The sequence below is a fragment of the Rhamphochromis longiceps genome, linkage group LG8 (assembly GCF_057381845.1).
Source record: "Rhamphochromis longiceps isolate RC_006_pf linkage group LG8, R_longiceps_female_GT1.1, whole genome shotgun sequence".
Lineage (NCBI taxonomy): Eukaryota > Metazoa > Chordata > Actinopteri > Cichliformes > Cichlidae > Rhamphochromis > Rhamphochromis longiceps.
In genome coordinates this window covers 6,621,841-6,649,271 of record NC_140564.1, presented here as the reverse complement: position 1 = coordinate 6,649,271, position 27,431 = coordinate 6,621,841, and the positions used below count along the sequence as shown (strand labels likewise).

General features: G+C 40.4%; 2 protein-coding genes, 1 long non-coding RNA gene and 1 pseudogene across 5 annotated transcripts in view; 2 read left to right on the top strand and 2 right to left on the bottom strand.

Annotated features, from left to right (window-relative positions):
* LOC146663008 (formin-2-like) overlaps nucleotides 1-3,562 on the bottom strand; it is a 74,858-nt gene extending 71,296 nt beyond the window's left edge. For 2 of the 3 annotated variants that reach the window (XR_014912985.1, XM_085415588.1), the window contains exon 1: nucleotides 1,635-3,562. Coding sequence is in view for 2 of the 3 variants with exons in the window: in XM_085415588.1 (XP_085271714.1) it covers nucleotides 1,635-3,235 (1,601 nt within the window). In the remaining variant the exon portion in view is untranslated. The remainder of the gene's footprint in view (nucleotides 1-1,634) is intronic. The other variant, XM_085415587.1, reaches the window with a different exon arrangement.
* LOC146663004 (uncharacterized) overlaps nucleotides 1-27,431 on the top strand; it is an 82,493-nt gene that overhangs the window by 26,771 nt on the left and 28,291 nt on the right. The window lies entirely within an intron of this gene.
* LOC146663007 (uncharacterized) lies at nucleotides 4,848-7,874 on the top strand (annotated as a pseudogene).
* LOC146663006 (muscarinic acetylcholine receptor M1-like) lies at nucleotides 22,492-26,583 on the bottom strand. Its single transcript, XM_085415193.1, has 5 exons — nucleotides 26,436-26,583; nucleotides 25,934-26,031; nucleotides 25,110-25,405; nucleotides 23,123-23,826; nucleotides 22,492-23,006 (listed from the first exon to the last, which is right to left on the bottom strand). Exons 1-5 carry the CDS (start codon nucleotides 26,581-26,583, stop codon nucleotides 22,492-22,494), a joined length of 1,761 nt encoding a protein of 586 aa, XP_085271319.1.

Here is a 27,431-nt window from a genome sequence, read left to right as displayed (position 1 = left end):
TTAAACTACTGTATTACTTCACAATCGTTTGTTGAGAAAAATGTTATTACAGAAACACTCAGATGTTTGTGTAATAATGTAATGTTCATCTTGAGTTTAGCCATGAGTTCAGGAATTGACATGAAATTCTTACATATGTCAGTAACAACTCATCCAATCTATACATGTAAAGAGAAATCAAACCATAGAGTTCCATAAATTATCTGCAATACTGAAAAATGACCCAAAGAAAAACTATTAAATACATGAAGAAAGAGAGTGTGGAAAAAGGCACAGAAGGTTACATTACACCAGCTAAACTCTATGAGTGATTAAAAAGCAAGTCTGCCACTTAGTGCAAATTAATACGAGTGAGTTAGATCCAGACTAGACAGTGGAGTGAAAAGAATCATCATAAGAGTTCTCCAAGTGCCAAGCATCACTTGTGGAGCGCTAAGGTGCAATTGTTTTAGAAAACAATAAGCAATGCACTCAACTGCCATGACAGGCATTGCTCACCATGCAAGACTCAATTACTGAAGAAAAAGCATGTTTAAGCACATTTAAAGTTTGCTTAACAACATTTAGACGAGTGGAATACTGGGAGAACTCTTTAGATGCCATAATACACAACATGTTTGAGGGTCAAATATGCTGCATATCACCCCAAAAAACCACCAACAGTGAAGTTTGGAGGGGGGAACATCATGGTGTGGGGCTGTTTTTCAGCATACCACACTGGCACGTTTCATATAATTAAGGAAGGATGAATGGAAATATGTACCAAGATATTCTTGACCAAAACCTGTTGCCATCTACCAGGATAATGAAGATGAAATGAGGGTGCACATTTCAACAAGACAGAGAAGAAAACAAGAAAACCAAACGTTTCAGAGAAAGAAAAGAAAATGGCTAGAATCCTGCTGACCTGAATCCAACTGAAAAGAACTAAAGCTCTGAGTTCATAGAAGGGTCCCATCGAGCACTCAAAATTTGAAGACTGTTTGTGTGGGCCGAAATCACACTTGAGCAATGAATTTCCTCCATGCAACTGTACAAAAGTCCTTGTTAGTGATGACAAAGTATTAAAACGTTTTCAGTGTGTTCAATACTTTTTTTCCTGAGTCATTTCTCATTATTATAAATACCCTAATTTATGCACAACTATGGTTTGATTTCATTGCATGTGTGAATTGGATGGGTTGTTACCAACATCTGGTGAGAATTTCATGTCAATAGCACCTTTAGAAATATATATTTTTTTAGAATACTGATGACGTATACAGTACTTATTTTAAACACTAAATACGTCCTTGATCTAGTGGTTTGCTTACAGTCTAGCAGATCTCTCATTATTAATGCCTTTTACTACAAGAAAATTGCTCAGTGCCACTTTGCCACAAACCTATGTTTCTAAAACAATGAAAATAACAGCGAAAATGTTGAGATTATTCTTGAAAATAAGAGAAATTATGAAAACGAAAAGAATATAGTCTGTTTTAATCCACGTGGGGCTAAGATTTGAGTTTTTTGTATGTGCTAAATAGGCTAATCTTGTTAGATGTTACGTTTTAAATTAGGTCTCATATGATCATTTTGACATTACAGTGCTTTAAAATTCTAGAACCAGTATCAGCCATGCAAACAACCAGTACCTGTGAAAGTTATGGTGAGCTCTGCGTGGGGAGAGGGGGCTATGAGATGGTGAGTGCCCTGGGGAACTGAGCTGTCTTGTAGTGGTTTTGATGTAGGACGGGAAGATGGGAGGGTAAGGTTTCACCACAGGACTAGAGCAGGTGGCGGGGTGGGCAGACTTGAGGAGGCGTTTGGCCAATGTGGGGCTCTCCTGAGGAAGTAGTGGGCTAAAGCAGGCGCTGCTCCTCCTAAACTGCTGGTTGGAGGGGGAAGCCTTGGTGCTGGTAGAGGGGCTGGGTTCAGAGTCAGCACTTAAGCAGTCCTCAAGAGACTCAGCGCTGGTACCTGAGCCTAAGTGAATCTCACCTTCTTCAAATACAGTTCTTGAACTCAGTCCCTCTAGTGGCTCAGGACTTCTATGGTTGTCGTCTGGCAGTGGAAGACTGAGATTAGCATCCATCTCAAGCTCCCTCACCTGCTCCTGCTGGGTTTCAGCACTTGCTCCCTCCTCTTCCCCTGTGATTTTCCCAGTGCTGTCAAATGTAAAATCGTGGAAACTGTTACCAACAGTTGTCATGGTCACCGGGCAGACTGTTGCCCCCCCTTCAGTAGCTATGGAAATATCTGTGTGAGGGCGCTGCTGAAGCAAAGCATGCTGGTCTTTTGTGCCTGTGGAAACACAAAGAGCAGCTTCTCTTTGCCCCTGCCCCTTTAGCTCCAGATGCCTGTCCTCATTCTTCTCAATAACCTCTGCGTTGAAGGGGCTATTCTGTGTGGGAAGTGGCTCGTTTTGCTTGACAGAGCCAATAATAGATCCTCCCTCCAGGAATGACAAGGCATCAGACCCCAGCTCTAATTCTGGGGTCAGGTCAAGCACCTCAGGAGGAGTTAATTTAACTACCCCATTACTCTGTTTCCTCCTATCCTTTCCTTCCCCCCAAATTAGATTCCTTCCTCCCCCTCCTTGTGTTTCCACAATTGAGGTAACCCCCCCATGCTGCTGTTGCTGGAGCCTTATAGCGAGCTGGATATCCGCAAGCAAATCCTCATGGTCAGCTGCTGAGTGGAAACTGTAGATATCAGTGTCTGATCCTGAGCTCCCTCCCTTCTGCCCTCCATCTTCTGCAGGAGAGTTTGCGGTCGATGCTTTCTGCTGCATCTCATGCTTCTCGTCTCTCTCATCTCCATCATCCCTTTTCCCCTGCTTCTTTCTCTTCTCAGGAAAGGCAGCCTCAGTGTCCGACTGCCCCAGCTCATCTGCAGACAGATCAGGTGTTTTTGTGCTGTCCAGCTCATCGTGCTGAGATGCTAAAACATCCTCTTTTGAGCCTTTCACTGATGAACACACGTCTCCTTTTCCTTTAAGGTTACCCTTTCGCTTCCGGATGGAGAAAACAGAAGACTTGGACTCTGATTTATTTTTATTTTTTAGTCCTGTGCCGTCCGTCACTCCCCTTCCTCCTGCACTGCCTGTTCCTTTACCTCCATGTTTACCATGGAGTTTCTTTCCTCCTTTTTTTACGTCCCCTCCTCCCTCTCTCCATCCTTCATCTAGCGATGGGTAGCTTCCGTTGCTTGATGCTGCTGCTGCTTTCTTTTGCTTTGTCTCTTGGTTACCCATGTTGATGGAGCAAGAAAGCTCGATGACTAGCTGCCGCTTCCTCAGGTCATGCCTAGAAGAGCTTCTAGGACAATATTTAGATGCTCAATTTCAAGCTTCTTGCCCAATTTGTGGATGCACGTCTGGTGAAGGAGGAGCCGCTGCTGCGGCTGCTGCTGCTATTGATGATTGTTCTTTTAAGCTCTCCTGTGTGACGATCTTCCTTGTTGTTTTCCGGTGACGAAGGCTCGCGTGGCAGTGATGTTGACACTGATGCAGAGTAGACATATGGCTCCCTCTTCTTCCACCCCTTTCTCACTCTGTGTTACCCTCCCCCTCATCTCCATCTGCTGAAAGGAATGACGCAGGCACTGTGTGCTCAGTAGAGTGCTTTTTTGTGAGGTAGACTGGGAGAAATGGAAAGACTGGGATGGAGGCACAAATCTTTCAGGACCTGGGAAGAATAAAGGTGCTGCTGGTAGCTCACACACTGTGCAGCTGGGGATAGGTTATAAGGGCCTTCATGTTGGTCTTTGAACTAAAAACCAACATGAAGGATAGATTTTTCTTAATAAAAAAACCAGTTATTAAAATATCTGTCAGAAATAGTCAAAGCTGAATAAGATTACAGTTTATAAGCTGAAATGGATCATATTCTGTGTGGTTCAGACCATATAAATATATTGTCTCATAGCAGTTAGCCCCACTAACTATAATGTCAATGTAAAAAAGAGCTTGCAAATGAAAAGGAAGATTGTGTTTAAAATGTGTAGTGGCAGAAAAAAAGGTTCTTTCATTCAGTTGATGAGCTGAACTGAGACTTTTAACTTACTATAACAGAAAAACTTGAAAATAGAGACGACTCTGAAAGGACTTAATCAGATTTAAACCTGTGCATCTGTGAATACTTTCAGCCTCAAATGCACTTGAATTATCCATTCAAAGAGAGTTGTTCACAGTGGAAACACATGGGCTCTTTAATGACTCTTCTTTGTGAAACATCTTTAGCAAGCAAGCAATTTATTTATATAGCACTTTCAGAACAACACAGCTGAACACAAAGTGCTGTACACTTGGCATGCCACAAATGATACATGAATAAGTTTAAAAAAGGAGAGAGAGATTTACTCAAAATAAATAAATAAAATAAATAAAAACTTAAAATAATACAATTAGCACAAAATAAAAAGTATGCAATGATAATTAGAATTAAAAACAATAAAATGAGCACAATAGATTAAGAACAATAAAATCAATAAAATCAGGGTCATACTACAGAAGCGTAGAGCTGCCACCCAGGCAAAAGAAAAATACAAGTGTATCACGTTATAACGTGAAAAGTTTATTGTTCTAACAAGATACTTTTCCTGTTTGTACAATATACTATCATGTTTGTACAATATACTTTTCACGTTTGAACAACATAATATCACGTTATTACAATATACATAATTATCACGTTCGTACAATATGAATATTATATTGTACGAACGTAAAAAAAATACCATTACAATAACATTTTTTATTGTAAGAACGTAAAACGTGTTGCGTTCGGAAACCCAAATCCATGGTAGTTGTGGAGAGCTCACGCTCTTCAGAACTGGCACTTAACTTTGAATGCCCTGCTTTCAACATGGACACAAACACTGATAGCCCACTTCTGAGATTTCTTCGGAATCCTGGTGTACCTGAGGACTGTCTCTTACGAATGCTACAAGAACACGTAAGCGCTCTCTTGAGGGGGAAACTTGTAAAACTCGCTTTTTACGAAGTTACAGCGTCTAAAAATATGACATATTGCTAAGTTAGCAACCACAGCGGTTTTCGCTTCTCTCGCTTTGACTGCGTAAGGACGTAACGGTAGGCTGCATTGGTGTGGATCTATATGGAATGGAGAATGTAAAACAAATTAACCCGCTGTATAAAACTGGGTCGTTGTATGACCACATGTTACTACTTAACCCGTATGCAGATTCCAGGTTTCTTAAATATATCGCTATATTATGTGATGCACAATGTTTCCTTGTTTATCTAAAAACAAATGAATTAAACTTTGTTTATATTGATATTTGTCTTCAATTAAAAAAAAACAGTGAGTTCAACCCTTTGTGCTCTGTGCAACTGAAAGATACGTGAATACTAATTTACTTTTTCAAAGGTGGGCGTTGTATATACTGTAATATTTCTATTAATAACATGTTAGAGAATCTCATTAATGTTGCTGGCATAGAGAGAGGAAAAGAATAAATGCTAAATATTGATGCCTGCCACTAAAATAATAACAGACAATTATCAAAACACATGTTAAATGTACATACATTTTTTAGTGAGGTACCTCATGTGGTGTGGCAGCAGGTATACCTTGTACTTCTGTATAGTAATAAATATCTCTGTTATTACAGATTGATGTCACAGTGATTGATTTCATGGATAACAAGACCCTGTCTGGTTACATCCCAACATATGGTGACCGGATAGCTGCCAGACGGTTCTGCTTGGAAAACAGTGGTGCAAGTACTAAGGAATCAAGAAAAAACTCATTGCTCGAAAAATTAAAGGAAAAGATGGGAATCAATGAAAATGAGAAGAAACCTGATCATGAGGAGGCATTTGTTTCTAAGAGAAAAAGAACATATGCAAAAAACAACAAATGGGCTGAGAAAAAGACTCGAAAAATTGAGTTAGGGTGGATCCATGAAGGTAAGCAAGTGAGAAAGCGCAGAGGAGGAGGAGGAACAAGGACCTTTGATGTGCCCAAAGACTCCAAAAAAGCTGACATATTACAGTATGCTAAAGATCTTTTCTTTCCAAGTGGAAAAAGCAAATTTGGAAGATGGGAGGTGTTCAGTCATGACATATTAGACTATCAGGAAGAGGCCGTATTTGATGAAGATGTCACAGTTGGAGAACTCTACTCAGCACTTAAAATGGGAATGTTGAGATTTTACTTGTGCACAAGAAGATTTTCCAATGATGAAAATGGAGATGAAGAAGCTTCTCACACTGTTGTGATCTCATCATCAGAATCTAGGAATGCTGATGAAGATGTATTATTAGACACATCTGAGGTAATGATTGGACCCTACCTTGGAGAGCCTCTGCCTTGTCAACTTGATGACACTGTAATAGATTAACCATTCCTGCAGTTTGAGGAAGATGATCTGGTCATCACATCCATTACACTTCCTCCAACAAACACAGCAGTCAGTAGTCCAGATACATCTATAAGCAATGAAGCAATAAGCTCTGCAGGATCATATGATGTTGTCTGTGTTACCACCAAACTTCACAGGGTTACTATTCTGGAGGAGATGATCAGCCAGTTCAAAGATCCAGCACTCCTCATACACCCTCTAAAATACACCTACATTGATGAAAAAGGAGCTGATGCAGACGGTGTATCAAGAGATGTGTATGCTGCATTTTGGTCAGAGTTTGTGGACAACACAGCTGAAGGAGAGGAGTTCAGAGTGCCATCACTGTCTCCTAAATGGCAAGAAGAAGAGTGGAAATCCATGGGTAGAATTTTACTGAAGGGATTTCAAGACCATGGATATTTCCCTTGTCGCCTTGCTCCTGTTTTCACAGTGGCACTCATCTTCGGTGAGAATCAAGTATCAGATGATCTGCTGTTTGAAAGTCTTCTCTTTTACCTAAGTCAATCAGATAGGGATCTGATAACAAGGGCACTAAAAGAAGATCTTTCAGATGAAGACAGGGATGAAGTGCTGGATCTCATGGATCGCCTGGATGTATCAGTGCTTCCAACCAAAGAGAACTTAAAAGGCCTTCTTCTGAAAGTCGCACACAAACAATTAATCCAAAAACCAGCATATGCCGCAGAGAAAATGTCCTTAGTTGCAAGCTACTTCCTAAAAGAAGCTTTTCAAAGCCCACAAGATGTCCTACAAATGTATGAGGATAAAAAGCCAAAAACGAGAAAGCTTTTGAAGTTGCTTACTGCCTCTCCCACCACTCAAGCAGAGAAGCAGAGCTTCAGATTTCTGCACCAGTACATCAGAGGACTTGACGATACAGGGCTCAGAAGGATGTTCAGGTTTCTTACTGGGTCAGATGTCATCTGTGTTGACAAGGTTGAGGTACTGTTCACGCCTGTGGATGGACTGGCACGACGACCTGTGGCACACACATGCGGCCCTCTTCTGGAACTACCATGGACATACACGTCCTACCCAGAACTACGAAATGAACTGGACAATGTTTTGGCTGCTAAAAGCTCTTATGAGTTCAGCATAGCTTGATTAAAGTCCATCATGTTTAAACCAAAGAATGAAAGGTTTGCACTAACAATGACTGGCTATGAAGCTCTAAAGTTTGTTAAACCCAAAAACAGGGAACACATCATTGTATAAAAAAAGAAAGAGCTTAAATTTCAGGGAAGTGTTTTATTTCATATTTGAATTTATTTTCAAAAATTGTGGATAACATCAATTTGTTTCCACCATGAAAAATGTAAATTTCAGTTTAAATTTTCATACTTAAAAGTTTTACTAGTTTAAATGTTAACTAATTATGTTTAATAAGTTCATATGGTTAGCAGCAAGAGGTGAACTATGCTTATTATTAGTTCTTATCATGTGTCAAGGTCCTTTTCCACAGGTCTGTGGTGCAGTTTTGTAGGATACAAAATGTCTGCTATAGAGGGGATGTATTCAATTCAATTATTTTCAAGTATATTTTTTTTACCTTTCCACCAGTCATTTGTTTAGAACATATTTTAAGGGAATAACTTTGGAAGGCAATGTGTTTGATGCAATAGTTGACTGGAATAAAAGACAGAAAATTGGCACATAAGTTAAGTTTTGTAGTGTTTATCAAGAGTCCGTGTTTTCTTCTCCTTGAACACAAATAAAAGGGAGGTTAACATCTAACAGTGTCTGTTAATTATTAAATAATGCAGAATTTTTACATTTACCAGTTTACAAGAAACTGTTCGTGGATGAATAGCAGTTGCACAATGTGTTCAGTAAAATTGAAAACAATATTTCATGAATGATAATGTATAGGATCAGCAGTTTAAAAAATGTTTTTTTGACAGTCTTAAAACAGAAATCAGATATAATAGAAATTCCGTTAAAAAATAATTGGAAATGCCAAAAGGTTGGAGTACACAGATTTGGTTAAATATATTTAGACATGCTTGCTTGCTACTATCTTCAACCGAAAATCCAAACAAAATAATAATGAATGTCTTTTCTATTGTTTATTGCACAAATAAAACATTGTACCCAAAAATATATGCGTAAAAATTCCCAAAGCCCAATTATATTTAGGTTTATAAGTCCTTCAGTATATAGGCTCTCAGGAAGAGATACAGTTCAATGGATTCATCTGCTGTGCTTGGTGGAAGTAAGAAGTTCTCTGACATTATAAGGCAACACAAGCTGAAAACGGTTTCATCACAGGTATAAGGTCCTCTCTGTTGACATTCTTGCTTACAAGCATCCACTGCCTCCCGAGAAACCTCTTTCAGATGATCCTGTCCTCCAAAGAGATGAGGGATGGTGTACATGAGAATCGGACGTCCACTTGGAGCAACTGCATTTCTGCTTCTGCGTATTATGTGGGTGTTCCACATATGTGCAACTTGCTGCAGCTCTTCCTATTAAATATTAAAAATTAAAAAATCTCATATCAGTAAAAGAACACATTTCTCTTGGCTCAACATGTTACCCAAAACGGCGCTGGCACGGCTGGCAACCTTAACCCAATTTCCCTCGGGATGAATAAAGTACGATCAATCAATCAATCAATCAATCAATCAATCAATCAATCAATCAATCAATCAATCAATCAATCAAAAGCACCACACAGTGACAGTCGGAAAAACAGAGTTCATCAAAAATACTCAACAACAAGAATAACAGTGGTAGACACGTGATACTTTGGAAAATTTTAAGTAATTTTCACATCCAATGGAGTGAAGCGAGCATGGGAGTTATGTGTTCTCTTTTACGAGTTCTGGTTAAAAGTCATGTAGCAGCATTTTGGACCAGATTAGAGCGTAAAAGTAGTTGACATCCAGTGTGTGTGTACTTCTGTGATTGGATGGTTTGTGCCCATGGAGAATGTAAACATGGACCCCTAGATCTTATCTGAAGCTTTTAGTGCTTGGTCAGAATCACTAACCAAATGTTCACAGAATGTCATATGATTTCATAAAAAGTTATGATTATATTGTGATAGACAAAATCAGAATCATGAAGAGAATGAGTATTGAGATCATGTTGGAATCATACAGTCAAGATATTGACAAGAGATTCAGCTAATGATAAATCCTGTTGAAATAAAACATGTAAACTAAATTAGACATGAAGGATAATGTGTTAATATTCAATTGAATATTCATATGTGATAGAGTTAATGATAGCTCAAGGTAAAGTACAAAATGGGAAAAAAGAAATTTTTATTTAATAATTGTAATGTTTGAATTTAAATCATATATATCAAAAGTCAGAGAGAGAGAATCAATAGAGTATGACTTAAAATAAGGCGGTGTTGGGGAATACATGTACTGGCGTTACGTATTTAAAATAATATTATGAGTAACTGTATTCCATTACAGATACCGCTTAAATAGGTGATAATTAGAATACAGTTACTTTGTTATAATAAATTCAATTCAATTTTATTTATACAGTGCCAAATCACAACAGTCACCTCAAGGCACTTCATAGCGAAAGGGCTTGCTCATATGACCCCCTATGAGCAAGCCCTTTGGCAACAGTTGGAAGGAATGACTCCCTTTCACCCAGAAGAAATACATGGATTATATGGCAGTGTTTTCCTGTTTCATATGGAATACTGGTAATTCTTCGCATTGCCGGAAACCTAAACAGAACACTCAATAAGCTCTGACCATGCAATGCAAACTCTGTTTGCAAGCAACCAAGTCCAAAACAAAAGGTCCCTCAAAGGCACTGGAACTCAGGAAATAGTTAAAAAAAAAAAAAAAAAAACAATTCAGGAGGCCGACCCGGAGGTCGATGGCACAAGAGTCCCTCACAAAGAAGTTCCGGAAGCCGCCCATGTGGATTGTAGGGGCGTCGTGAAAACAGTTCAGGCGGCCAACCACGCCAGCGAAGAAGTCCAGTCAGCGGCCTGGATAAAGTGGCAGCGTGGCTACCGCAGGACCAGAAGAGGCAGGACCAGGCGTTGACAGCACTGCAGGCGACGCCGTGGAAGCCGCAGGTGGTGACACTGCAGGCGACAGCGAAGGCTGGACGGGCCGCTCAGACCCTCCAGCGGAGGCTGAAGGCGGCTGAACGGGCCCCTTCGACCCTCCAGCAGAGGCAGACGGCTGAAACAGTTCTCTTGAACTGCCAGCGGAGACAGACATGGGAGCGGCATGGGAGCCGCGGAGTGCTGGATTGGCTCACTCGAGCCTCCAGCAGGAGCAGAAGCTGGGCCAGTAGATATTGGGACCCCTGGCTGAGTGTGTAGCTGACCAGGTGGTGGAGTGACAAACAGAATTGGTGGGTGAGCTAACAACCGGATGTTTAACTGAGTTGCTGGCTCCGCTGCTGGTACCTGAGCTACAGGGAGCAGAGCAGGAGACTGAGCTGATAACCAAAGTGATGGTTGAGGTGAGAGTGGAGCAGATGGTGGAGTAGATGACTGAGCTAGGGGCTGTGTTAATGGTTAAGCTGCACACTGGGGAGATGGCTGAGCTAAGGGCGACTGAGCAGGAAACTGAACTAGTGGGGACTGAGTAGGGGCAAGTTAGCAGGAGGCCACGCTTCAGGGGACGGAACAGGAGACTGAACTGGAGCCTGAGCAGGTGACTGCAGTGACAATTGTGGTAGTGGAGCTGGTGGTTGGGAAGAAGGCTGAACTGTAACCTCAGTAGGTGACTGAGCTGATGGCTGCCGGGCAGCGGACTGAGCTGATGGCTGCCGGGCAGCGGACTGAGCTACAGGCTGAACTAACAGCAAAGCTAATGACTGAGCAAACTAAGCTGCGAGGGTTTTTAGAAGGGTGGCTGAGTCCTCCTTGCCTGGGCCACCCATGCCAAACAGTTCAAAACAGAGGCTTGCTCTCAAGTCCATGATTATTTGTTTTAGTGCTTTAATGTCCAAGAAACTGACGGGACACGTAGTGGATGACAGGAAGTGATCAACAAACACTACCTCCAGTTAGTGATGTGTCCTGTGTGTCGAAGCTTCGAATCGCGCGTCGGGTAATCGCGGGGGCGTTTTTCTGAAGCGCGTATCGAGGCTTGCGTTGATTACGTATGCAGTGACGTTCGAGGCCTCGCGGGCAGTCCGTACCACGTGACTGATTCGGGAACTGGTTCACCGGTTCGCGCCAGATTCGAAATAAAATGGGCAGCAAAACACAGCTGATTCCCCCATCACATCGTGTTGTGGAATTGGATTACGTACGTGTTACATAGCTACTGGAGTACTGGACACAAATTTCTTTATCCAAACTTGTATAAACTTGCTGTGGTTTTTCTTGCAACCCCTGCTTCATCTGTGCCCTGTGAGAGGATATTTTCAAAAGCAGGAGAAATCCTCTCAAAAAAGAGGAACCGTCTTAAGCCCAGCACTGTGGAAAAGCTGCTATTTTTGAATAAAAACAAATGAAAACTTTACCCTAGTGTCATGAGCACTGTTATAAAGTCACAAGCACATTCACATCACAACTCCCTCCCTTTTTGTTTCCATGTACATTCCTGTGTTAAGCTGCCAATTTATTATACACAAACATTAATTAAATTAATATAATATAAAATTAGTATAGTATTAAATATAACTAATATTTAGAGTTCAGTTATTGGTGTCATGAACAATAGTAATTCCTTTATTCATTCAACTTGAAGTGCCACACACTAGTTTGTGTCATTATTGAGATGTACATAAGCATGATTACGCAGTTACACAATCATCCCAAAAACTGTGTACTGATAGTTTCCACTTTCTCTTTTGTATCAGACATACTGAGACAATATTCAGGATAAATAACCATGAAAAACAATTTATTTATTCAGTTTAGCGGTTTACACATCACATCACTATAATCATTGAGCCCGTTTCACTTGAATTGTCCACTTGATGACGCAGTAGAGCAAATGAATCATCACAATGCTTCGAACCATGAGTCGACCAGTTGGATGGGAAGCTTCAGTTCATCATGAGGCTTCATCTCACCATCACTACCTCCAGTTGCTTCTTGTAGGGATCCGCAGCATGGATTATCCTCCGGTAGAAATTCCCTAGTTGCTCTAACCATTCCTTCTCCAGGCAAAATGTGAGTCTACTGAGTCAATTTTGTGGTCGTGTCCTTTGTCTTGATTCAGCTGTGTGCAGGCAGGAAGAGGACCGTAAATGCAGAACTCACAACACACGGGAATAACTCAAAATGCAGCTTTATTGCTGACACATGGAAAAGATGCAGAACTAAAGTAAACTGGAAAATATAAACTAAACGTCTCCAAGAGGAACACACAGCATGAGGGAGGACACAACACTGACACAGAGAAACACAAGACTTAAATACACTGGGGAATAACGAGGGGAATGAGACACAGGAGGACAGCACAGCTGGGACAAATCAGACATGATGTGACCAAAGGGAAGCAAAATTCAATACATTCACCTAGGACACAGACCTTCAAAGTAAAACAGGAAACATAACACTGAGCTGCAGAGTTGACTAGGGGATAAAGCTGACAGGGGAGACAGAAACACAGAGACCAAAGACAAGAGAGGCACATAGAATACTAAATACTGGGTCAGTGACCCAGGACCATGTCAGAAAGTAAACATATTACTGATACAGAAATAGTTTTCAATACGAGATCACTGCAAAGAGCGCAGCCTTGCCTAATGTCCACCCTGTTACTCATTAAGTGTGCCTATGCCAAAAGGCACACTTATTACTATTGCTCGGATTTATTATTCTTATTATTATTATTATTATTATTTTCCTTTTTCAGCCTGAAATTTTCGCGCGTATATATGTTATATCATTTTGTGCGGCTGGATCAGGAATAGTGTGCTATGACTTTTGGTGTTTATTACTTCTATAGTTTTTTAAATATGAATATTTTAATGCAAGTTTTTGCCCATTGAAATGAATGGGAAGGAAAATGAAACTTACCGGTAAGTGAAACTTAATTTGTGGTGTGTTGGCTCACTCTAGTGGTATGTCCCCGTATTTGGATTACCATAATGACAACAATATCAACGGCGCGCACAGCGTCGGTGCTTTCAGGAACCATTGGAATTCTTAAGGTTGCGCGAAGCATTGAATAGTTACGGTAACGGCAAGGGTGTATGCTTGATGGAAAACTGCATATCCCACAATTCATAGCATACCTCTACCCAGTCAAACAATGGCGGCTGCCACTTCGTTTAATATATTCCTCTTATTCGTGTTTCTAGGTCACAAAGTAAACTTTTAAGATATTTTCAGGTGAGAATGTAGGTGTGTAAACGTCAAAACATCCCATATTGGCAACAGATTTTTCACGATGTTGGCTAGCTAGCCGGCTAGCGCTGCTTCACTCAAAAGCACCCAGGCTTGGCTTTCAGTGAGGCGTCTCTAACTCCTTTCATCCCCGATCGCTCCGCAAACAGTCTTTGTCTTAGCTGGACTTATTTTTCGTTTATATGGGCCGATGATGCTGGTCGATGAGGAAAAACTGAGTTGTTTGGTGGTGGCTAACGCGGAGCTAGCTAGCTAGCCACCGGTATGTGTCTCTTTCCCCTCGTATGTGGGGAAAGAAACATGCGAGGCGGCCGCTGATCGACCGGTTTTCAGGCGAGAATGTAGGTGTGTAAACTTCAAATATCTGCTCGTTTTATCAAGAAGTCCCATATTTTATCAAGAAGTCCCATATCTCTCACGATGTTACTGCTAGCGCCGCATGGCAGCTAGCCGGCTAGCTGGCTAGCGCGGCTTGTGTGACACCCAGGCCGGGCTGGCTCACACATAGGCCGGCTCACGCTCTCGTTCCATCCCCTAGTCTTTCTTGATGACTCTTGGTTGGCTGCTGGATTTATTTTTCATTTATATGGGCTGGTGATTCATTTATTCATTTTAGTAACGGTAAAAACAGTGAAAGGTGGTGGATTGTCCAGATGCTGTTCGATGTGGAAAAAATAACTCGGTTGTTTGGTGGTGGCTAACGCGGAGCTACAACGGAGGGCAGCGGTGTATGACAGAAAGGAGATGGGGAAAAAGAGAGATGCGAGGCGGCCGCCAAGCGACTGGCCCTGGCTTACACCGAGAGTGGTTCTCTATCTGGTTTCACCCCCCTCACCCTCCCTCTCACGCCGCCAGTACGAGTGTCCGGTGAACTGAATGTCAGGTAAGACGTTATTGTATATTTTCGTTGTGCTGACTTTTTACAATCAGTTACACTGGTCGTGTCCAAATTCATGGGCTGCATCCTCCTGAGGAGGTCGGGTAGGCCGGAAGTAAACGGCCGTGAAATTGGACGGTCTAGCCTTCAGATTAGCGTCGCCGCTGTCTCGGTGGAGTTTAATAAACTCAGCCGTCTGCTCCTTGCTATCTAAAATATAACAGGACACTGGCGTAAATTCTCGACTGTCTCATACTTATGTTTAATCAGGTTTCTGTTTGACGTTTAGTCAGCTGTGTAAAAACCAAGGAGGAGGGAGATTAATAAAGTTTTATTTTATCTAATCTAATCTAATAACTTTAATCTCAGCCAAACCGATTTACTCACGAACAAACAAAACACTGAAAAAAGCCCAACAATAACATCTGTAGGTTGTCTAAGTGAATTATATATTACATTTAACCCGAGTAGCGAAAGTCCGCGATGGTCTGAAAATGATGTGCCAGGAGTTGTGCCGTTCTCGGCCGCATCAGTAACCCTCGAGCTCCCGGCTAGCTGTCGAGCTGGTGGGTAGCAGACGTCTCCGAAAACGTCGAAGCACTTTGGCAAATATGCGATATCTTGATAAACCGAGCAGATATTTGATGTTTACACAGCTACTTTCTCGCCTGAAAATATGTTAAAAGTTTATTTTGTGACCCAGAAAGATTAGTAAGAGTAATTTTAAAACTTAGTAGCAGCCGCCATTGCTGGAAACTGGAGTTTGAAACTGGAGGCAGGAGGCTCCGGTCCATTCGCACCAGAACCTCTCGCCATAAGAACAGTTTCTTCCCCTCTGCTGTCGGACACATGAACAATAACCTTATGACTGTTCTCACCCCTAACACATGACCCTACGCTGTGTTGACTGCATCATTCCATGTTTGGCACTGATCACCACCTGCACTCATGTATATACAGTGGGGCAAAAAAGTATTTAGTCAGCCACCAATTGTGCAAGTTCCCCCACTTAAAATGATGACAGAGGTCAGTAATTTGCACCAGAGGTACACTTCAACTGTGAGAGACAGAATGTGAAAAAAAAATCCATGAATTCACATGGTAGGATTTGTAAAGAATTTATTCCTAAATCAGGGTGGCAAATAAGTATTTGGTCACCTCAAACATGGAAAATCTCTGGCTCTCACAGACCTGTAACGTCTTCTGTAAGACGCTGTTCTGTCCCCCACTCGTTACCTGTATGAATGGCACCTGTTTGAACTCATCATCTGTATAAAAGACACCTGTCCACAGCCTCAAACAGTCAGACTCCAAACTCCGCCATGGCCAAGACCAAAGAGCTTTCGAAGGACACCAGGAAAAGTATTGTAGACCTGCACCAGACTGGGAAGAGTGAATCTACAATAGGCAAGCAGCTTGGTGTGAAAAAATCAACTGTGGGAGCAATCATCAGAAAATGGAAGACATACAAGACCACTGATAATCTCCCACGATCTGGGGCTCCACGCAAGATCTCATCCCGTGGGGTCAAAATGATCATGAGAACGGTGAGCAAAGATCCCAGAACCACACGGGGGGACCTGGTGAATGACCTGCAGAGAGCTGGGACCAAAGTAACAAAGGTCACCATCAGTAACACACTACAACGGCAGGGAATCAAATCCCGCAGTGCCAGACATGTTCCGCTGCTGAAGCCAGTGCATGTCCAGGCCCGTCTGAAGTTTGCCAGAGAGCACATGGATGATACAGCAGAGGATTGGGAGAATGTCATGTGGTCAGATGAAACCAAAGTAGAACTTTTTGGTATAAACTCAACTCGTCGTGTTTGGAGGACGAAGAATACTGAGTTGCATCCCAAGAACACCATACCTACTGTGAAGCATGGGGGTGGAAACATCATGCTATGGGGCTGTTTTTCTGCCAAGGGGACAGGACGACTGATCCGTGTTAAGGACAGAATGAATGGGGCCATGTATCGTGAGATTTTGAGCCAAAACCTCCTTCCATCAGTGAGAACTTTGAAGATGAAACGAGGCTGGGTCTTCCAACATGACAATGATCCAAAACACACCGCCCGGGCAACAAAGGAGTGGCTCCGTAAGAAGCATTTGAAAGTCCTGGAGTGGCCTAGCCAGTCTCCAGACCTCAACCCCATAGAAAATCTGTGGCGGGAGTTGAAAGTCCGTGTTGCTCGGCGACAGCCCCAAAACATCACTGCTCTCGAGAAGATCTGCATGGAGGAATGGGCCAAAATACCAGCTACTGTGTGTGCAAACCTGGTAAAGACCTATAGTAAACGTTTGACCTCATTTATTGCCAACAAAGGTTATGTTACAAAGTATTGAGTTGTATTTTTGTTATTGACCAAATACTTATTTTCCACCCTGATTTACGAATAAATTCTTTACAAATCCTACCATGTGGATTCATGGATTTTTTTTTTTCACATTCTGTCTCTCACAGTTGAAGTGTACCTCTGGTGCAAATTACTGACCTCTGTCATCATTTTAGGTGGGGGAACTTGCACAATCGGTGGCTGACTAAATACTTTTTTGCCCCACTGTATCATGTATATACCTATCTATTTAGCACTTTTAATTTTTAACTTTTAATTCTTATTCTTATTTTCATGTCTATTTAAGCGTAATTTATGACAGTATGTTTGCACTGAAGCAAACGAGCGGTGTTTGGTTTTACCATAGTTCATGGTGGAGAATGGCTGCTCTGCTGAATTTTGCTCTCTGTAGCCGTTTGAATGGCAAACTACACTGATTAGCGGCGGCATAGGCACACTTAAAATTTCTTCAGAAATTTTCGCTTTCTAGTTTTATATTAAGATTTAAAAATCTAGTTGGTATTGCTTTCAGAACTGCACATGATTATTTGCAGCTAGGAGGTTGTTAATGCTAGCTGCAAATTGTTAATCAAGTCTAACAGTCTACAGTCTATGAACTAACCTCAGCCAACACCAGCTAACAATGTTAGCTCGGTAACAATGTTACCGAGCTAACATTGGTAATAGTAGTAAATCACACAGCGATAGTACATTCATGTTGTTGTAAAAAGCTGGACAATATATCAGGTAATCCAAAGTATTCAGAACACGTTACTCACATTAAGTAACTTAACAGAATACGTTATAAACTACATTTTGGGGCATGTATTCTGTAATCCGTAGTGGAATACATGTTAAAAGTAAGCTTCCCAACACTGAAATAGGGGGACCTTATATCTGAAGAATGTTGGCACCATATCATACAATTGTTTTATAATTTGCTCATATTTGCTCACTAGCACTTTATATAGCCTCTGTAGAAACTATCTACACCCTCACTTATCTTAACTGCACTACTGTATAGCTCTGTGTAAATAATCATTCTGTACAGTCGATAATCTTTAATCCTACAACTGTTTACAACTTGCATAGTTCCCATTTCTGTATAGCTGTATATCTCAGATTCTGTAAAGTTATTTATTTCATATTCTGTATAGTTTTTCATATTTATATCCTGTTCATAGCCTGTACATAGCTTGTACTCACTACAGCCTGTACATACTTATAGTTATAGAATATTCACAACATACTTCATACCGTGTACATTATAACATACCATAATAGACCCATTTCTGTAATATACTTACATATCTATATTATTGCTAATATATATTCTAATATATCTATATCACTAAAGCACTTCTGGATGGACGCAAACTGCATTTCGTTGCCCTGTACCTGTGCATGTGCAATGACAATAAAGTTGAATTCTATTCTATTCTATTCTATTCTATTCTATTCTATATGAGCAAATGAGTATAAAAGGGGGGTGGAGGCCATTATAAAGGGCAATTGTGAAGGGCAATAAAGGGCAATTGTGTGCTATAGGATATGTCGGGCTTTGTTTGATCCCCTACCTCATGATAATTAATGTCTGTATTTTTTTCCCTTGACTTTAAATGTGGAATACTGTACATATTTTGACCCAGATATTGATATTTGTAACTTATGTGCCTGTGTTTTTTTTCCCTTCTGTTTGTATTTGGCTCTGCTAATTTGTTGTTGTTTGTCTTGTTTCCAAAAAATTCAATACATCATTGTTTTATTCACTGAGGAGATGATGGAGTGGGTCAGTGCTGGGCTCAGATCTAACCCCCGTCCCAATCCCTTTTTGTCCCCCATAAACCCCCCACCAGAGCGGCCAAAGGTTCGCCCTAACCCTAACCCTCAACAGAGCAATCGAAGTTACATTGCCCAGCCTTGCCCCCCTTAGTTCCTCCTTACCACCTTCATGCCCTGTCTCCGCAGTCTGATGTGTGATGTGTGGAGGGTCCGGGCTGCGAGGATTATGGCAGTGGCGACTTTTCCCAGGAGAAGCTGGGACCCTGTTTACTAGAAGGTTTTAAAATCTCTGTACTTTCAGGTGACAGAAGGAGACATGTGGCCTGGTCAAAACACAGAGAGCTGCACTCTCAAAGATCTTTAAACATAGTAAACATACCTTGTGTGCCACAGACTGCTCCCAAACACGAGGGGACAAGTAATACCTCTAAAACACTTAAGTTGGCTTTATTAAACGTTAGATCTTTAGCTGGGAAAACATTTTTAATTAATGATTTAATCACTGAGCACAGCCTTGATTTTATGTTTTTAACTGAAACTTGGTTGGACCAAAGTAACAGTGGAGCTGTTCTCATCGAGACGACCCCTCCTAACTACAGTTTTATCAGTGAGGCCAGGGTGAGCAGGAGAGGAGGAGGGGTTGCTGTCTTATTAATGAATCATTTCAATGTAAGCAGCTATCTCCTGGAAGTTTTCAGGCTTTTGAATATGTGGCTTTACAGCTGAAGGCCCCATCCATTGAATTGTGCTATACAAAAAAACTTGCCTTGCCTTTATAAAAAGAAGGCTTGTAGGAACATTTGAGGTTGTTCTTCTCGGTCTTCTGGGGATGAGCAAAACATTGTATTTCAAGGTTCATCGGTGGACCCAAAAATTGGTTTTAGATTTTTTTGTACATTTTAGGTTATAAATTCAAGAAGACTTGAATTTCCTTTTTTTTTCTTCTGGATTACAACTTTCAAGGATGTCTACTGTGGTCCTGTGGATTATAACTTCAAGAAGATCTGGATTTTTACCTTATTCCTAGGGGACTGAATTTCCAAAGGGAGCTACTTTCCTATTAGATGATATCAAAATGGATGAGATAAGGGCATCATGGCCAAGGCTAGGGATGGGTATCGAGGTTCCCAGGAGTCCAATTCCTTGGAATCTTTACTCGCATTGAAGTGCTTTATTCTTATCAATTCTCATTTCTAGCCAATGCATACCCATTCTCTCTTCAACAGCTCTCCTTTCCAGATTAGTATTAGAAATGAGCATTAACTCAGGTTAGATTAATTGGATAAGTATAATTAAATATGATTTGATTATGTGATCATTATTTTTTGGTTGTGCTTTTGCTTTGCTTCTGCTAAATTGCTTTAATAAAATATCCCACATTAAAATAGTCTAAATTGTGGACATTCCTTTTTTAAGCCTTTGTGAAATAGTAGTGGTAAAAACCTGTTTATTTTTATAACATTTACAGTGTTCTTAAAGGTTACTGTAACCTTACAAATAACAAATCCTTGAGGACTACTGAAGGATTTTTCAGCTCACTCCAATCCGGTTGTTCAGTCTGACGTCACTAGCCGTGTCTGGGTCTAAACTCCGCTGCAGGTCCATATATCAAACGATCACTATGGCATTACTGTGAGTTGAAAAACTGTCTAAAGTCTTTCATCTTTAATAAAATGATCAGCGTTCTGCTCTACCAGGTGTAACAATTGAGTTTAACATCCAGGCATCCATGAAAACGGAATTTATGACATTTAACGGAGTTAGAAGTTAGCAGGGAGTTAGCTCGCTAGCTTCTATCTAAATACAATATAGCATGTCCTGACTGTGGGGTTTTGGAAACAAATTAAAACGTACAGCTCTGCTATCACTTCCAGCATAAATGAAGACAGAAAACTAAACAGCAGTGACGTTTGTAGGGTTACTGAAGTTGGGCTAGCTGGTATATAATGATGTGCTACGTGACCGCTAGCGACACAGCTATGTTAGCATAATATAAACAAGCTAACTTTTTTTCCACTGGATAAAAGTTAATGTGAGTGTTCTCGGTGGTCAGGAACAAATGTAATCGCATGGCAGGATGCTGTAAAAGGACCAAACTTCAGCCAGGAGAACAACTGAGATAATCCATCCACAATACGAGGTTAGTCATTCATATACTGCTGCATGGGCTGGGCTGTAGTTACATCGTAAGGTTTTAAAAACTGAGCTTAAATAAATGATTAGCGGTAATAAAAGCCGAGGGAGGTCAACAGTGATCACTGACTGTTTTAGGAGCTTTTTGAGATCAAATAGAAGAAAATACATAACATTGAACATGTTAACAACACAAAAGCCATATTAAACGCAGACTACTTTAGACCCGGAAGTAGGATTCGTCGCGTCATCACTGAACAACCGGATAAATAAATTGCTGATAAATAAATTTGCGGGTCACTTAAAGTTTTCTGCAAAACATTTAGACAAGCCAATGATCTACTGGGTGAACATAGTCTTGTCAAATGAGACCAAAATTAAACTCTCTTGATCTCACTGCACACATTGTGGAGGAGGAGGAGAAATGGCACCTCAAAAACACCATACCAACCAAGTTTGGAGGTGGAAACACTATGGTGGGGATTGTTTTTTGTAGCATGTGGTCATGCTCAAACTTGGCAGACTTCATATAACTAAAGGGAGGATAAATGGAGTGATGTACCAAGACATCCTTGACCTGTTGCCATCAGCCATGATGCTGCATGTAAAACAAGGGTAGACAATGCAAGACAATTCCCAAACACACAGAAAGAAAATTCTCAATTGGAGAAAGAAAATGCATCTTGTGAAATGGCCCCGCCTTGAATCCATTTATAAATCTTTGGAAAGAACTAAAAATCCAAGTTCACACTCTGAAACCTTTAAGATTTGAAGACAGTTTGCGTGAAAAAATGGATCAAAGATCACACCCAAGCAATGCAAGCAGCTAGTTGTACTAAGTATTATATAAATTTCAGTAAGCATGCTCAATACTTATTCCCTGTATCATTCTGTATTATTACACATTATTATTTGAATTGAATCCAGGAAATTATAAATCCTTCAAGATTGTCATTTCATAAATGAAACTAAAATTAATCTACTTGAACATCGTAGTTATTAAGACCAGTACAGTGTGTCATAAAGTAAGTGCGAAAGTGAAGGTCAGAGATTTTACACAAAGTCATTTTATGGGCTCAAACTTTGCAAATATTCAAGTTTCTGAAGATTTTATTTTTATTGTATTTTTTTTAAGTTAAACTGAGAGTTGTTTTTTCACTGAAACTGATTATTTGGCCTCAGGGTGGAGAAACTGTTTAATCCATGAGTTATTTGGACATGTGGGCAATGTAAAGATACACCCACCAAAAACACTGAAGGTGATATATTCTAGTGATTCATCTGTATTACTATGTAATATCTGGTGACCAGTTTTTTTTATGGATATGACGCTAAATACATGAAACGTGATTATTTGGAGTATCTGTGGAAGATAATTATCCATTCCAAATGAAGCAATGAAGATACAATATTTTGGACGATAGGTTTTTCTACTACAGTAGCTTGGTAAAAAAGCAAGAATACAATAACATTCAAATTAACTGTATTTATATATAGCACCAAATCACAGCAACAGTTGCCTCAAGGGGCTTTATATTGTAATGTAAAAACCCTACAATAATAACTACACATAAATTAATAGAACACAAAAATATTTGTGAGGGTGAATTTCAATTAATTATGTTTCCATTAAAGTTAAGGCATCCAACTCTGATTGTGGATTAGAAAGTGCAGCTTTAAACAAAGATCCACACTCTACATGGGGTCTTTCTTATGGAATGCCACAGCCTGTCTCTGATAAAAATGAGGCTTGTTCTTTCTTTGATTCCACTGACACATTAAAATATCTCTAAAGGTTGTCCTGAAGGTCTTGTTGCATAAGGCATAGCACATGGGGTTGACTGTGCTGTTAACATAACACAACCAGTAGCCCAGAGCCCAGAGAGTTTCAGGGATACAGTCCTGACAAAAAGTATTGACCAAAACCATGATATTATATGGTAACCATGTTGTAATGAAGGCAAACAGAATGGCGCTAAGTGTCCTTGCAGCTTTTTTCTCATTTGCCTTTTTTTCGTTCTTGCGCTTGCTGATCTCCGTCTTGGCCTTGGAGGCAAAGCGTTTGGCCACTGCAGCGTCTTTCATGGTGATAGCTGTAGGTGACAGGTCAGCAGAACAGGAGGTTGCTGCATTTGATCCTCTTGGACTTATGTTTGTAGACAGGGGATATTTTTCCTTGTTTTCCTTCCCCTTTCTAGACTTCTTACCATCTATATAGATATATTAAACATCAAAAGGGACATGTAATGAACATTAAACATCATGTAGTAGGGTATTTATTAATATATTATGAAAACAAAGACCACTAAATAGGTCTATGTCCAACCTTTTGAAGATCTTGCATCGACTTCTGCCTCTGAACCTGACTGGTCTTCTGAATCCCAGGCCTCGTTATTGTTAAAGCTGTCACAGCTACTCTGTTCTGCTGGTGGTGATGTGGCATTTAATCTCTTGGATGCATGGTGAACTGGCAGAAGAGATGAAATCTCAAAGCAGAACATGTTGCATTTCCCTCTACTTTCTACGCCTCCTGGTAGGCTTGCGTTGTTCTTCTCAGAAGACAAATGATTTAGTCCATAGCTGCTGTAGTTTTGGGACCTCACCTGGTGCAGCATAGCTGCTGAGATATTCTGGTTGTTGGGTGTACTTTCTCCACCTTTTTTTCCACTACTACCCCTTTCATGTGGAGCCTGATTTGGGTTGTTCCCTGACCCAGATCCCTTGAGACCCTGTACATCTTTAGCTCGCTTCTCTGTCTCCTGATAGATCTTCCAGAACAGGATTGCCATAATAGTTACTGGCAGGTAGAAGGCAGCAATAGCTGTACAAAATGTAATTATAGGCTCAGACAAGAACTGAATGTAGCACTCGTTTGGCTGTACTGTCCGCTCACCCACGATGTACTGCCAGAACAGAATGGCTGGGGCCCACAGAATAAAAGAGATAGACCAGGCTAATCCAATCATGGTCATGGCCCGCTTGGTTGTTCGCTTGGCCCGGTAAGTCAGTGGTCTGGTCACAGAAAAATACCTAAGAGGATACAAAAAGAAGGCAGGCAACTATTTGAAGCTGTTCAGAGTCAAAAGAATTAGATATTTTCAAACCCATGACGCTCATGAAAGCTTTGTCATGGCTATGGATACATTTCAATCATAAAGCATGGAAATGTTTGCGATTCCAATACATGTTTTATGTATTTATTTTTAAATCATTAAAATTTATACATCAAAATACATGACCGTAGATAGTAGGGGTGCAACGATACACAAAATTCACGGTTCGGTTCAATACTTTGGTGTCACGGTTCGATATTTTTTCAATACAAAAAAAAATTGTTCATGCCTTTTTAATTTGTCATTTATTAAAATTATAAATATATATTTTAACTCAAAAGTACAGTTTTTAAATTTAATGTTGCTGAAACAATAAAGGGATAAAAAAAAAAAATCTATCTGATGGAGAAATCACTCATCTTTGGAAAAGAGTTTATTACAGAGAAATGGCTCTTTCCAAAATAAAAGCTATACTATATGCTTCTTCTGGGCTATATTCTCAGCAGCATATTAAACATATCAGGTCCCCATAAGGAGAATCCTGTGCTAACGGCTGTCTAAATGACTCGGGTAAAGTTTGTAGCATGCGTGCTTGTTGTTTTTGTCTGCTTCCACTTGTCTTTGCACGAGGATGATGTCGGAGTAAATGTGCAGTCATATTCGTTGTGTTCCCACTAGTGCTGTCAGCGTTAATCTGAAATGACGTTAACGCCACAACACGGCAAATCTCCGTTAACGAGTTACCGCGGATCGCCCCGTGCCTGGGGCTGGACGGCCAACACGTTAACGAGCTAACTGTGCTAACACACTAGCTCCCACCCATGTAATTGAGCATTGCGTGGCACATCCGACACATTGTTTCACTTTTGTCCATGACGCGCTTACCTTCAGGGTCATACGTCACATGAAAACCAAAATAGTTCCAAACGGCACATCTGAATGAGGGTGGGGGAGGTTCAATTTGCCATGTTGCAAGGAGAGCTTAACTTCTGTCTCGCTAGCTTGCCCTGCGCTCAGTGAATCTGCGTTCGACTACTCCGCCTAGGCTGCACTGTCGAGCGCAGATCCACTGAGCGCTCAACACAGACAGCACCGTCAGAAGGAAAGTTGATAAAATAAATTAAAAATGTTGTATTGTTCGACACATATGCGTACCGAACCGAAAGCACCCGAACAGTTCAATATCGATACGATATCGATCGTTGCACCCCTGGTAGATAGATTTACTTTACTGAATTTTTTTTTTTAAATTCAACTTACCTGTCAAAGCTGATGACTAGCAGATTCATGACAGAGGCATTACTGGCCACATAGTCTATCGCAAGCCACAGGTCACAAACAACTGGTCCCAGGGCCCACTGGTCCATGATGATGTAGGTGGTATACAGATTCATAGACAGCGTTCCAATGGTCAGGTCAGCAAAGGCTAGGCTCAGCAGATAGTAATTGTTCACTGTCTTCAGTGCCTTATTTACCTTGAACGACACCAACACTAGGATGTTGCCAACAATAGTGACAAGAGAAAGTGATCCAGTGAGGAGGACAATTATGATGACCTGAAGGTGAAGACGTAGGCAAAAATCAAAAACGAACTGCTTCCTTAAACTCAACAGCCATTGTGCAGTAAATGACCTATTACTCTATATAGTTCCTCCAAACCTATAACACCTTTAGGATAAATGAGGAACATACAGAAAACTATTCACTTGTCAAGCAATGGTTCAAATGACGTGCTTTCACTGCAGATGTCATCCTGCATCACTGTCAGTTTAACATTATATTACATGTGGAACAGTTTTGTTTGGCAATAATATCTCAATCTGAACAAAACAAAAATGTAACCATACTTGTAAAAAGTCTCTTTATGAAAATAAATTTTCATGTATGCAAAGTTTGCCCCGGAATATCTACTGTACGCAAAACTTTCACAGGAGCCATCAAGCCCCTAGACCCATGAGCTGAATTTTTGGTGGTAGTTAGAGTTCCATGGCTTGGTACTGAAGCAATGGAATTTATACAGTGAAGCCCTAAAACAGATCTAATAAGATCAAAGTTAAAAGTAGAACTGTTGCCACAACAGTTACCTGCCAGATTGTATGCCCTCCTAATGGATTAAACTCATCTGGAGGCAGCATTAATGTTCTGTTATCTGCTGAATTGCCCATACTCTGGTAGGAGCCACCTGAAAATGTGGAGAATATTATTATTGTGAATCAATTTTCTCAACTAATAAAATAACCTAATTTGGAAAAAACAAAGCAATGATTTGAAATTATTGTGCCTACAAATCATATTTCCATTTCAGATTGCCACAATTCTTTTCGCAGCCTTACATTATTATCTCTGTCACCAGCCTAAAGTCAAGTGGCTTTCTGTTACATTTTGGTATTTTTTGCTTTTTTAGTTCTTTGACTGTCCTTCGTATGTCTTCTTTTTCCTCCACGCATTGTCCTGCAGGAATATAGGCATAATCTTAAATTCTTTTGTTTTCTTTAATTTCCTATTCCCTGCACGTGTTCTTTCAGATAGAATATCATTTAACATGTACACATATAATTTATACAGCTTTACAGTTGTGCATAGTACCTAAGATAGCAGAGTCAGCTTTGATGATGGTATCTGGCTGGTCTCTCATACCAGGAAATCTGCTGGTAAGGAAGTAGACAGGATCAGAGCTGGAGGTCAGGTTCATTGTGACCATGACACATCTGAAAGAAAAAACAGAATAAATCATTTTAATACATAAAAATGAACGATTAAGGAATTCAGCTGATACTTTTACAAATGACAATAAGGTACCATTTCAGTCAGCCAAGACATGTTACTTTATCCAGACTATCCAGTCCAGCTTGTCAGCATTAGCAAGGTGCAATCATATGATTTACTGATACACCTGATCACTGGTGCAAAGTGACAGACTAATAAATTACTAGCATTCACTCACCAAAGCACATAAATGTCTTGGACTGTTGGTACCTCATAGCAAGCCATAATATTTCTCAAATCAATTAGATTGCTCCAAATATCACAAACCAAACTGAGAGGTCCAGTTCAGTGACTCCAGTTGACTGAGATGAGTAGTGGTGTGCCATACTACACATTCTGATGCTGATACCAAATAAATACAAAGATGGTATTGCCTATACCAATACAGATACAAACATTTCATATCAGCTTATAAAGTCAGCTTAGGGAAGAGTATATATCAATCGCGCTGATATCAGTCTGATACCATTACCATCATTGGTATCGATATTGTCAATGTTTAGATCGATCCACCCACCTACAGAGTGAGTCCTAGCAAGCAGTTTGGAAATAGCTACATGTCAATCACACAGAAAAGTCTGAAAAGTAATTGATTGCCCTATTGTGATTACCTCAGTTTTGGAATCACCCTCAATTTACCTTTAGAGGTACCAGTGTTATTGGCACTTTCATGTTGGCTTCATTTTTCAGCCTTAGAGGTTACGAGGTTACTTGGTTGTTCCCAATTCCTTAAGTCACACCGAACATCATGTAAGGAGGTACAAAGTAACAAAGTAAATAATTATCTAAAGGTCATAAGCATTACAAATATCTTTA

Coding starts and splice junctions, on each gene's coding strand:
- LOC146663006 (XM_085415193.1), bottom strand. CDS start 26,583: ATGATTTATTCTGTTTTTTCTTTCAGATGTGTCATGGTCACAATGAAC. Junction 26,032..26,435: donor AGCTGACTCTGCTATCTTAG/GTACTATGCACA, acceptor CCACATTTTCAG/GTGGCTCCTACCAGAGTATG. Junction 25,406..25,933: donor GAGGGCATACAATCTGGCAG/GTAACTGTTGTG, acceptor CTTCACCTTCAG/GTCATCATAATTGTCCTCCT.